This window comes from Amphibalanus amphitrite, unplaced genomic scaffold, assembly GCF_019059575.1.
Source record: "Amphibalanus amphitrite isolate SeventyFive unplaced genomic scaffold, NRLGWU_Aamphi_draft 000825F_arrow, whole genome shotgun sequence".
In the NCBI taxonomy this organism is placed as follows: Eukaryota; Metazoa; Arthropoda; class Thecostraca; order Balanomorpha; family Balanidae; genus Amphibalanus; species Amphibalanus amphitrite.
The window spans coordinates 174,287-187,699 of record NW_024882319.1 but is presented as its reverse complement, the minus strand read 5'-3'; the positions used below and the strand labels follow the sequence as shown (position 1 = coordinate 187,699).

Here is a 13,413-nt window from a genome sequence, read left to right as displayed (position 1 = left end):
GGGAGCGTGGACCATGGTGGTGAAAAGCGGGTCTATGACTTTAGGGATATGACTTAATCTCCCCCCTGGATCCAAGTTCAGGCTTATAAAATAAGGCGTAGGTATTTATATTCCGGCTCAACGTTTTGCAACCACATTTATGCAGTGTATGTTCCCGCTATTTTCAAATGCAAAGTGATGCCACTAAAACGGTATATGTATGTATCTACGGTATATGAGGATCCCGGGGAGCCTCCTCTCTACAGGGCGCCTCCTCTCTACAGAGGGCAAGGGAGGATCTAGGCGAACGTTTTGTTTGTTGGGGGGGGGGGGGGGGGGGGGGAGTTACAGGTCGGCCGACATGCCGGGTCTGATGGATGAATTCCGACGACCGGGGGAGGGGGAGCGAGTATGTCGAGATCAAAAGGCATTTCGTCTTCGTCGTTTCTAAGATGAAGCTTTATCGTTATAAGTCACTCGGCTCAGTAGTTTTAGTTAAATCCACCTATACAAGTGCGTCGCCACGGATTTCTTACTTGGTGGGGGGGGGGGGGGGCGTATCGACCGACTTAAAAACCCCGAGAAGTTGATATTGTTACCGCACTTTTAGCCTAATGCATTAGTAGCATTCAGTAGCGATCTCTCTATATTGACCTGTTAACGAACCGGCGGCGGCGGCGCGAAGCGCTGCGAAAGCCGAAAATTTGCAAAAAACGTTTTTCAAAACACAGCTCCAAAACACAAATTTTACGACCCTTTTAGCATGCTAGTACAAGCCGGAGTTCCTAAACATATATAGATATACACTTAGGGAATTTTGATTCAATTTGACAGGGTTGGTGTTATTACAGTCACGACCTTTTTTATTGATTGGTGTATGAATCGGAGGCGCGGAGCGCCGAGAAAATTTGCAAAAGCATTTGTCAAAACACTGCTCAAAATCACAAATTTTACAACTCTTTTAGTATGGTAGTACAAGCCGGAGTTCCTTCACTCCACAGTACACATATGAATTCCGATTCAATTTGACAAGGTTGGTTGGTGTAATTACAGTCACGATCTCGTATTGACCTGTACGTACACAAATTTGCAAAAAAATCCAACCACAGAGTGACCTCCTCTCTAGAGAGGACCACCTCTCTACTGTGGGCCTCCTCTTTTCACAGGGCCTCCCAACTACAGAAGACCTCCTCTCTACAGAGGACTTCCTTTCTACGGAGGATCATCTCTTTCAGAGGGCACCCTTTCTTCAGAGGACCTCCTCTCTAGTCTCTACAGGGGACCTCCTCTCTACAGAGGACCTCATCTCTGCAAAGGGCCTCCGGCCTCCTCTCTACTGAGAAAGTCCTCTCTACAGACGGCATCCTCTCTTCAGAGGGCCTCCTCTCTTCAGAGGGCCTTCTGCTTTCAGGCGGTCTCCTTTCTACAGAGGGCCTCCTCTCTACACAGGGCCTTCTTTCTACAGATGGTCTCTTCAGTCTTCTCTACAGAGGGCCTCCTTTCTACAGAGGGCCTCCTCTCTAAAGGGGCCTCCTCTCTACAGAGGGGCCTCCTCTTATAGATGGCCTCCTCTCTACTGAGGAGTCAGAGGGGCCCTAGCGGTCAGACACAGACACTAGCAGTTATTCACAGGAGGCCCCAGGAAGTAACAAGGACCCTAGCTGTCAGGCTGGTCAGAGGCCCTGAATATCCTGACGTGATTTTTGGGATTCCCTTGAATTTCTTTCGCCTCCGGCGTGATTTTGGCCCCCGTGGCCTTCGGCCCACGGGGGCCTCCTGAAAACCCCGAGGGGGGGGGGGGGGCACCCCGTCCATCTTGGGTACGTCCCTGAACAATTCGGCCCTCTGTAGAGAGGGCCGCCGGCCGAATTCCTACCGTTCGTCCTACCGTCCGAGTTCCACCCACATGGCCTTGCACCCACCCCTAAACAAACGAAATGAAGCTGTCAAGTGTCGCGCCTTTGTTTTTTCTGCTTTCTGCGCCGCTTTAGCGTGCATTCGGCATCCGGAAAATATCGTTTGGAAATTCTCGGCCGGAAAATTATTGGTGGGTGCCTATCTTCAACATTTCTCGTTTTTGCGATACCGAACGTAATCCCCGATAATTATCGCTGATCCCGGATAATTTTCCCTGATTATCCGGATGCCGAACGCACGCATAGTAACATCCAAGGTTTTGTGCTGTATCGTCAGCTGATTATGCCTGCGATGGCGTCAAATTCCGTAAAAAGGATTTAACCTTCTTCAGAAGGCGAGACATAAGAGATATCTTAGAAAAAAAGATGAAAAAACAGTTAAAAGTTAGTGAATGTGCAAATTTCTTTCACCAAATCCATTTGAGATAATGCCAGTTTATTTTTATTCATTATGACGCTATCATTTTAAAGATTTGACATAATCATAAACATAATCAGCTGACGATATTTCACCGGCCTTGATTTCACCTATATTTTACTCAAATTTTATTAGTCTTGTAAAAAGAAAACGGTGTGACAACGTTCGGGAGGTGAGATAACCGTTCTTGTAGAATACCGCAAACGAAGTTGCTTGGTGACGCCTGCTGTACTGGCGTCCTAACATGTTGACCAATTGATTATTTCAGGCTTGCTAAAACCACAGTTGATTTTTAAGTGTACCTTCCTGGTTTTGTTTTGCTAGTATGTTCTTTCTAATGACTCGAAAGTCATTTTATAAATTAAATTTACTCCCTCCATTGCAATGCACATTTTCAAAGCCCCAGTTAGTTTTAAGGCCAAAATTGGGTAGTTAGTCGTAAAGCAGAGAGGCGCTTTACCCAGACTCCAGAGATGCTTTCTAATCGGACCAAACCAAACCAAACCTGACCAAACCTGACCTAAACTCACCTACAACCTACAACCAAAAACCTGCAACCTACAACCTAAAGTATACCACCTAAAACCAAAAGCCTACACTCTACAGCCTAACCTACAGCGCATCTCCTTGGTTGCAAAAAGAAATGTGACGCCTGCTTTACTACTACCCAAAATTGTAACTTTACCAAGTTGAGCTTTCTTTAATTTGTCCATATTTTATAATGTTGGGGGGGCTGCCTGGCAAGTTGGGGGGGCTGACCAGCAGGTTGGGGGGGCTGAAGCCCCCCCAACTGTATAGGATCCTACGCCCCTGCCTTGATGAAGATCTGCTGGAGTGGAGCATCTGGAATGTGTTCAGCTCATCAATTTTGTTCGATTGATCTGCAACATGTCCCTTATTTGGCCAGGTCGTGATCCTCATCCGAGCAGTGCTCTAAAATTGGATATTAGTTGGGTGTGCCGATAAAGGAAAAATAGTAGTGCGAGAAAAACTGATGTAAAAACCGTTTGTATTCTCGCAAAAGGGCGTAACGCCATTTTTTACGCCATTGATACAGGAGGATTTCATATCAGGATCTTGACAGGATCTGAAAGAAAATGATGTGGAAGTTGTGGTTGCATCAATTTTCAAGTCATATGCAACATTTTCTTTCATTTTCTTTTAGGAACACTCCATGTGAGGTCAAATTCCCAAACTGAGCCTGTAAGGTCATGCAAGCCATTTTCAGGAGAGGGTATCTGGAAAATGCTCACAACTTGTGCACCAAATCTTAATTTCACAAAATACTGCACAGAATCCATTGGACATATTTTCAGTTTATGCATCTATTTCAATGTTATAATTGAAAATGACATATCTGATATACATTTGATGATGGGTTCTGCCTCAGTGCACATGTAAAAAGTATTTTCTTTTTTTCAGATTCATTTAGGGAGAAGATTGTATTATAGGCAAATTAAATTAATCAAAAATAAAGCTTGATTTTTGAAAATTAGGCAACAAAGTAATTAGTACAACCTAAGCAAATAATGAACCCAATTTGACCAAGTTGCACTAATTTTTAACCAAATGTGTGGCAAATCACGTCGTGAAGACTGCTATTAAAACTTTGTTCGCTGCTTATTGACGACAAATGTGACGGTGGTTACGGAGCGAGCGAAGCGAGCCAAGTCTTTCGTAGAAAGGAAATTTCTGAGTATGAACGGCCGGCCGGCCGGCCTCGCGGACGCCTTTGCGAGGCTTATATCTCAGCAACCACTTGACCGATATCCATGTGGTTATTTTTGTAGGGTAGCTTCATTCGTTCTACCAAGTATTGGACTATTCCCGATGCATGTGTATGACCTCTTATCACCTGCCACGTGCAAAACGAAGAGGTGTCAGTTTTGTAACAATTGCAATCTCCCGGTAACTATTAGGCCAATTGCGCCAAAAGTTGGCATGTAGGTACTCAGACATGTGCATTGATCCGAGTGATGGATCTATGATCTCAGTGGATATTTAAGCAAATTTCAGGCTAGGGTCTATGATCCCACCGGTTCCGGCATGACAAATTTAACCTGGATCTATAATCTCATTGGATCTGATGATAAACCAAAAACGTGGATCTCACCATGCACAGCATTTGTTTCTAAGTGTTTCTATGTCAATGAGTGACACAAAACTATGCATTATGACGTGCTTTCACGTAAAATAGGGCGCAAAATGACCTAAGTAGTCGGCGCGCCCTAAAGCCCCAATTAACAAACAAACGTAAAATAACTAAAACAGAACGCTTGTGAGCTGCATCAATATTTTTTTTTTGGGGTTGGGGGGGGGGTGGATTTGTGTTTAGATGAGGATCTATGATCTCACTGGGTCTCAAACAAAAAATTAGACTGATCTATGATCCCTACGGATTCTCGATAAATTAGAGATCTGGATCTATGATCCCGTCGGATCCGAGATCAGGATCCGCGGGGTCAAATCCCAGATCCATTTTCTCGGATCCATACACGTCTGATAGGCAGGCACCCACTATGCAATGCATATCCATGCGCTACAGCTGGGGTGGTGCTGCACGTGCGCACGTGCGGGGGTTGATTCCAGATCTCGAGAACGGCTGAATCGATTGCGCTGATATTTGGTACATGGTTAGGGACCGGTTAGTAGGGTGCCGTGCAAAAATCGGTAGGGACCCATTTTGCACGTGCGCACGTGCAGGGTGCCGCTTCCAGATCTCGAGAAGGGCTAGGCCGATTGTGCTCAAATTTGGAACATCGCTAGGGACCGGTTAATAGGGTGCAGTGCACAAGTAAGTTGGAGGTACCCCTCGCAGTTTCGCATATGCAAGGCCCATCCTCTCGCTCGCTCCGTTGGTCGCCCCAAAATGCGTTTTACTGGTTAAGTAAATGCAATACATTGATTGAGTCCAAAGTTAATGCAGAAAATATTATCAAACTCCTTTTTTTGTTGGTTAACGTCTTCTGTGGGTCTAACCGTTGACCTAATGTCAAACCTAAGGATATGTGATGGAACAGTTCTGAAAGTGGTATCAAATGCTCTTTTCTGTGACGCTTCAGCTAATTTTCGGCTTTTCGGATTTTATCTGATTAACGTGTTTTGCTCTGTAAAAAAATGCAAAATCATTTTTTTGGGGAAAATTTTTCTTTTGATGACCTGCAGTGAGCTCAGGCGAAAAATGATCTTCATAATCCGGACGCACTTATAGAGAGCTATCTTTTGCACTATCTGCTGCTTCCTAGCTTTGGTAGTTTTTTTTTTTAGATAAGCGTTTGTGCCCCCCTCCTCCCCACACACGCACACCATGGCGAAGTTGGCTGAGACGGGAGAACCCCCACCAGGGCGCGGGTTAATGTTAGGTGGTGCACCACCACCAAGTCTCCATTATGCCCGCAATATAGGCAGGGATCTTTTCACTGTCTATATTTAACAATGACTATAGTCTAAGAATGACTATGATCTAATGACACCTGATAATGGGTGGCGGCTCAGAAAAAAATCTTAGGTAAGACAATATCCAGAAGGCAATGTTAAAGTGTGATCAGTGTACCTATCAGTGCATCTGCGTTTACTAGAATAGTTTAGAGAGTGCTGCGTTGAGTTGGTCTGTCGGTCACTCTAGTGGCCACCCAATGTGAGCTGCTCTTCCGAACGGGTGCCTGGACGTTCCAAATGACCCTGTTTAACATGGGTGACCTGTCAATGTGGGGCCCCGACGTGATTTATTTCTATATTTATTTCTGTCTTTATTTTTATATTTATTTATTTGTTAATTTATATTATACATTTATTTATTTATATGTTTATTTATTTATTTATTTATTTATTTATTTATTTATTTATTTATTTATTTGTTAATTGATGTTCTCTGTCGCTGAAGTGCATCGGTCAGTGGAAGACCAATCATTGTCGCAGATATGTTGTCATTTCTTAACGAATCAGATTGATTTTTGTTCTTTTTTTCAGACATATTTCTTTTAACCTGCCTTACAATAGCCGCGGCTCGAAGGTATAGTATGAAGTATCTAAGCATCTTATATACGAAAACAATTTCATTGTAATACCTTTTGCTTAACTTGAATAAATGCCGAAATACTTGAGTTTTGGGAGATCTGTTTCCTTTTGTTACTCCTGCCCAATCCCAAATAAGATCATTGAAAGTCCCAAAGAAAGTCAACCAGCGGTTAACAGTAAAGTCGTTATTTTGTGCTACGTTTTTCTCAAATATGTTTTACACCCGGAACTTCTTACTGAATCAGATTGATGCCTTCCTTCTTTTTCAGGTTTACTTCTGGAACATATGTGGCAGAATTGCCATTGTGACAAATACTGGTATGATATATGGAACTCGTTTTCCATATTACATGCTTATATATTTTGAAGTCAATGGTAGGTACAAGTTACTAAGCTGACAACGTAACCTTTAAAAGACATGTTTCAATTATCACCCTGCCTGATACAAAGTGTGAGAATGCAAACACCCAATAGCTTTGAAAGACAGAGACCTTTTCATTCAGTTAACTTCTTCGTCCTGGAAGGCTTATCATCCACGATTACAGTCTCAACATCGACCTAGAAAGGAGCGTGACAGCAAGGCAGTGAATGTCACGGAGTATCGGACGCTGTCTCTTATACTTTATATCACCAGGATTATGCTTGATCTTTGTATCTTGTTTTATTTCCCTTTGTGATTCCTCCGACCATTCTCATGAGTTTAAGTGGGCCGATCCTGGCTGTAGTGCAATGCCAGGCCAACCCGCGGCAGGGCTGGAGCAAGCTCCAAAAACCCCGCCAAAGTCCAAAAATCAGTTTAATATTCTGGTCCCCATGTAGGGGACGTATCAGATATTAAGCTGATAAGAACAGATACTACACTTTGATCTTAGCCAAAAGGCCGAGAAGCGATGCTTAAGCACTGCACTTTCAGATACTTATGCACTCAAAATGTATCTTTAATGTCTAGTATTCATTCAAGGTCAAATTCGTCATACAGCGTGTACTGAAAAGCGTCACTGAGACCATTTATTTAACCCATAACACATGAATCTACTTGGGTTCCCCCACAGCTCCATGCTCATCTCTTTCAAATCGTTCTTAAGTATCTCAAAATATCTGCGATATTGTGTTGCATATCCAAAGGTACTCAGTCGGTTAGAGGGAGCCGACGTCAACGTCCACCGGTGATCCGCCTTTATCGTCCTATGTAGGGGAGACGACGGCCACCGATCCCTTGCCCTCTAGTGAGGTGACCTTTGGCCTGACCTGGGTGTGATACATAGCCTCTGAATGCCCACGCTTCCAGCTGTTCCGTCAAGTAGCGAAATGTTTCGTTGGTGTCACCACTTCGTCGCTTTCCACGTCTAAAGTCGAGCTTTGCTTCTATCAGGAGCTCCACCGTAAGGTCGTCTGCAGGAGTCTCGACCACTGCTCGCCAGATGGTAGCACCGTCACCTGCCTGCGGCGGTGTGACCCTCCCCGTACCCATCCCCACACCGTGTGTCGTCACACTCTGTGGGAGGAGCCTTGTTACCGCTCAGTCGGCGGACGGCGGCAGCGGGTGTCGCACGCTCTAGTCCAGCGGTGGTGGAGGCGGTAGGGCAGAGGGCTTTGCTCTCTCCTTGCGGTGGGCTCTTTCCTCCTTTGGAAGTGGGAGGAGTCCTGGAGCCAATCTCACGGAAGCAAACTTCTACACACCAAGCCAGACGTTTGGCTGCCTGGTTGTCGGCCTCAAGCAGATCGCGACGCGAGGAGGTATTCCTTTGTCGGCTTCGTACCGGGCACACTTATGGCACCCATGGGTACCTTATCGGCGTGGGCTCCAGGCCTATTTTTGCTAGGTGTGGTGACCGACTTTCGGTCCGACACGTCTTGGTCGAGTGTCCGAGACTGGACGTTGAGCGACTGCCGTTTTTAGAGTTGCGTGGCCCCCAGCTCTCTTTGAGAACTCTTCTCCGCGATAACCCGCCTCTGGTTGACTTCTCTCGCCTCTGTTCTTTCATGACAGCCTCCGGGCCTCAGGTGATTTCCACCCCTGACTTTGTGGAAGAATGGTTAGATATGGACACCATATAGCCCCATTGCTGGTGCGCCCTATAACACCAAATTATAATCACTCTCGATGAGGTCGTCGGCAACAGTCATGTGAGGTAAGGTCTCACGACTATCTCCAAGAAGAGCCAATGTCCTGCAGCTTGGTTTCAGTTTTTTTTTTCAAGCTTGCAGAATGTTTTCGTTGAGGATTGCCTAACTGGTCTGCACAGTATTTGATCGGTCTCATTGCCTGTTGACTACTCACTGAGTCCCAAACAGAAATGGAAAATATGAGGTGAACCCAGAGACATCTTGTCGAGCGTTGAACGCGTTGAAAGAGGGAAGTAAAGTACGCTTGCAGACAGATATTCAGTACAGTGCAACAACAAACGATGAGCGTCTCGGTCGGTAGGAGGTCTGGGGCTTCTGTATCTAAATCGATGCCCTCTGGTGCGCCAGTCATCCAGCTGGTTAAAAGCTGGCTTGGAGAGGAAGGTAGAAGCGTAGAAGCCACTGCCACTGAGTAGCTGAGACGGCAGCTGGAGTAATTTGAGGCTAATATGACGTGGCCCGTGACCGAACACTATGCGGGTGGCTCTTGCCTGAACGTGTGCGCTATACGTTGGTCGGTCCCCAGATGGTCCCCAGATCAGGTTGCAATATTTGGTAGCCCTTGTGGCTGCTCGGTGGCACGCTGTCAATTTCATGTCGGTGTTTTTTTTTTCACGTTTATTGACAAATCGTACAAATATGACACAAGTACATCTATAATAATCGAAGGCTCTCCAGCCCAACAAGGACAATCTCTGTCATGGTTTCTGACGCCGGTTTTCCGTCTATGCTAAACGAGCGCCCCAGATTGAGGCGTTTAAACTCGCAAACGCCTGATATGCACCGACACAATAGGGCTTTCAAAACCCCCACAACGTGCGAGTAATATTTGGCAAGCGTACACGCTGGCATATACATACAGTGTTGGCAATATACACAAAACGGAAGCCACATTTCAGCTGCATTTTGACTGGGCGGCGGCTGAGCTATAAAAAAAAACCTATAGCTCGCCGCCACCACCACGCGACGTGGTGTGGCCCGCCTGGCCAAGCCGGGGCGTTGTCCCATCATGGACTAAAGAAAACGCCCCGGCCCCGGGGAGATCTGGGGGATACCTCCCCAGCCGGGGAGAGCTGTGGGTTACCTCCCCGGCGCTCCAGGCGGGCCATCAGCCACCGCCCGCGCCGCCCGGCGAAGGGGTATCGCGGGCGGCGCCCCCTATCCACCGGCCGGGCATGCGAGCCGTCGACTTGTAGGGCCGGCGCCCCGCACGCCCGGCCGGCCGACCGGCCCCAGTCAAAGAGGCCGGTCCCGGGTTGGCCCGGATGGGTCATGGGAGCGGTGGCTGATTTTTTGCAGTTTTTTCCATACATTTCTTATACAATCACCGTGAACCACACACACACACTATCATATATCTGCGGTATGCTCTGTGGGCCGAGGCGAGCCAAGGAGCCAGTTGGTTTCGCCCCTTCTCTGACCTATTCTTGTCGACCACTTAGCATTAAAAGAGTTCATTTTATTGTTCACCTTTGCCCAATACATCTCACTTGTCTGATCCGTCGTAAGTATGGTTATAAGTGTGTCTACCGAAAGTCTCCTCCCAGAGTAAATCATGTACACGCCTACACTAACAATATGTTTTATAATCGCATTTTCTGTGCCGCCTAGAATTACCTCCTTCACCCTGGTTATCCTTTCTGGTGTGTTTATCTGAATTCTGGTCAACCACGCTTCAACATTGTCCCAGAAAGCCTTAATCCTCGAACAATACCAGAATTTATGTTCTATATTTTCACGCTCCGTACAATAACTGCATGAATCGGTTCCCATTAATCCAATTTTGTTGAGAAAGCTGTTTGTTCCTACTGTTCTTGTAATGATTTTATACCTAACTGCTCTATACTGCTGTGGAGTGCCCCTGAGACTTCTGTATATTTGCTGCCAATCGATTTGACCCAGCCTTCTCTCCCAGGACATTTCCCATATGTTTCTGACATCTCTCACTCTTTCCTGTCTGAAGACATTTTTTAAATGTGATGTACCCGTGTTTCTAGAAATAATCAAGCTTATTAATGGATCTATACTTGGTCCAAATAACTTCACCTTTTCTCCCGATTCCTTCCATTCTCTAGGTAAGCTACTTATTAGTGTTGCATAATCCAGAAAAGTGGTTGTAATGTTGTAGGTCCGTTTTAATTCCTCAAAACCTAGTAAAGATCCATCTGTTTTTAATAAGTCATTCAACGATCTGATGCCTTTGACATACCATTCTTCAATCCATGAAGTTTTGAACTTAGTAGTATCAGAAAAAAAGATAGCTGTGGAGTTTAGCTCCTCGACACCTAGCTTCTGTGAGCATATTTCCCTGAAATTTGCTAATGCTATCATCACGTCTCTCCAGAATAGATTCTTAGTACGAGATGCCTTTCTTTTCAAAGCTGTTTGACCCATTTGCCAGATATATATATATTTTTACCCGTACTTTTCTGTGCAACTGCGTTCCATATTCCTTGCTTTACAATGCACCTCCTAATCCAAGATAGCTTCAAGGCTCTCATATAACTTGTTAAATCAACCATGTCCACTCCTCCATTGAGATGGTTTTTCATCAAAGACTCCCGTTTGATTTTTTCTCCTTTTCCATGCCACAGAAAGCTGAAAAGAGTCTTGTTAAGATCTTTGATAATTTTTTTGATGGGTCAGGGAGCGTTGTGAGCAGGTGACTAATCTTGGAGATCAGCATCGATTTTATTATTACCACTTTTCCTTCCAGTGATACGTTTCTGAACTTCCATTTCGTTATTTCTCTTTTGATTTCCTTTACCTTCTCTGTGTACAGTTCTGTTACTTTTTGCAGTTCATTATCGAAAGTGACCCCTAGGACTTTAATCGTTTCACTCCACTTTACAGCTAAATTTCTCTGAAGAAAACGATTTTCTCTGCATGCCTTCCCTATCCACATAGCTTGAGTCTTATCGAGGTTTGGACTTAGTCCCGAATACTTCGCGAACCATCCTACCGAATACCTCCGCGACGCATGACCGGGAGGAGCTGGGGACTGGGCGAACGCCAATTGAGGTCGGTGGCCAACGGGTACATCAGGGGGGCCTTAGAGTACGCGGCGGGGGCGTGGATGCCTGCGGCCTCCGCTTCACACCTGGAGCTGGTCGACAGGGAGCTGCGGGCGGCGGCCCGGGTGATAACCGGCTGCCCCGCCTCAACACCCGCCTTCGCCCTGCTGTCGGAGGCGGGCATGCCCGCCGCATGCACGCGCCGCTCGGTGGTGGCAGCCAGGCTACTGGGCCTGGCGATGTCCCTGCCAGAGGGCGACCCTCTCCGAGCCCTGGCGGAGTCGACCCCGCCGCGCCGCCTCAAGACGACGACCGGATGGAGGGACCGCGGTCGCGAGGCCCTAGCACGGGTCTGCCGCGGCGGCGCGCCGCTGACCTTTGAAGCGCGGCTAGCAACCGCCGGGCCGCCGTGGCGCGATGTCCCCGGTGTGACCATCGTCCTGGAGGTGGGTCCCGGGGGACGCCGCGACTGCCACCCGGACACAAGACGAGAGGCAGCGGAGAGCCGTCTGGCGGAGCTTCCGGCCGAGGCGACCTGGATATGGTCAGACGGCTCCGCCGCGGATGGGGTGCTGAATGGAGGAGGAGGAGCCACCATCATTTCCCCGAACGGCGACATCAGGGAGGTGCGTGTCGCGGCAGGCGCCCTCTGCTCCAGCACCCGCGCGGAGCTATTCGCCCTGAGAGCGGCGCTGGAGGAGCTCCTGAACATGGATGGCCGTGACACCTCCCTTCCGACTGTCGTCTGTACCGACTCGATGGCGGCGCTGGCCCTCCTGCGGAGCGGCCCGGCGGCCCAGAGGACTCCGCTGGCCGCAGATATATGGAGGCTGCTGGCCGCGCTCACCGAGGGGGGCCAGCCAGTAACCATGCAGTGGGTCCCTGCACACTGCGGGCTCCCCGGTAATGAGCGAGCGGACGCCCTCGCCCGCGAGGCCAGCGCCCTACCCCAACATGACACTCCGATCGACGGTGGCACGATATGCAAGGCCGTTGCACGAGACGCTGCGCGCGCCTGGCAGCAGAGCTGGCCGGACGGCTGGTACCGGGCGATATGGGCCGACCGCCGTCCCGGCCCCGTCCTGGAGGCCGACCGTGCCGTCGCGGTTGATATTCACCAGCTCCGAGCAGGACACTGGAGCGGCTCGGCGCAGTACCTGCACCGCATCGGCCGCCGTCCCGAGGCCGACTGCCCGCAGTGCAATGACATGGGCTGCCCTGCTGCACGATGCCGCGTCTGCCGCGAGGAGGCGGACACTCCACGACACGTCCTGCTCCGATGCCCGGCGCTGGCGGGACGCCGCCTGCGGCGCCTGGGTAATATTCACCTGGAAGCGTCTATGGCAAGGGACGACGGCGCGGTGGCGGCCTTGGCCGCCGGCTACCGCGCCCAATTGAGCCTCATCGGCTACGCCCCCTAGGGGGCTGGAGGGAACAACGACGACGACGAACCATCCTATCTCTTGGAAGAGTTCCATCATGCTTGTTTTCTCTGGTGCGAGTAAACAAATCGTATCGTCTGCATACATGAGCACTTTGTGTTCCTCATTGTCTATTTTAATTCCTTTGATAGCTGCATTTCCTTGAATCTTTTTCGCTAAAACGTCCATCACAAGAATAAACAAGTAACAACTTAGCGCATCCCCCTGTCTACAAGACCTTGTTAGCATTATTTTACTCGACAAATGACCATTATACAAAATTCTGGAAAAAGCTCCAGCATACAGTGTGTTGAACCAACGTGTAATACTATGCGGAAAGTTTTTCTGCTCCAGGACTTTTTTAATGAATGTCCAACTGACTGAATCAAAAGCTGCTTCTATATCCAGACTTACTAAGACCCCGTTCTTTTGTTCTTGATTCAAGAGTTGGATAACGTCGTAAATCATCCTGATATTGTCCCCAATAAATCTCCCTTTTAAATAGGCAGACTGGCAATCCT

General features: G+C 47.9%; 1 protein-coding gene and 1 non-coding gene across 2 annotated transcripts; one reads left to right on the top strand and one right to left on the bottom strand.

The window, feature by feature from the left end:
- Positions 1-7,029: 7,029 nt before the first annotated feature.
- On the bottom strand, positions 7,030-7,222 carry LOC122366705. The gene has a single exon (XR_006253935.1). It is a non-coding gene; the product is annotated as a U2 spliceosomal RNA (small nuclear RNA).
- A 4,311-nt stretch (positions 7,223-11,533) lies between these two features.
- On the top strand, positions 11,534-12,892 carry LOC122366696. Its single transcript, XM_043339211.1, has one exon. It carries the CDS (start codon positions 11,534-11,536, stop codon positions 12,890-12,892), a length of 1,359 nt encoding a protein of 452 aa, XP_043195146.1.
- The last annotated feature ends 521 nt before the right edge of the window (positions 12,893-13,413 follow it).

Bases quoted from the DNA above. Each gene is read 5' to 3' on its own strand.
- LOC122366696 (XM_043339211.1), top strand. From the start codon at position 11,534: ATGCCTGCGGCCTCCGCTTCACACCTGGAGCTGGTCGACAGGGAGCTG.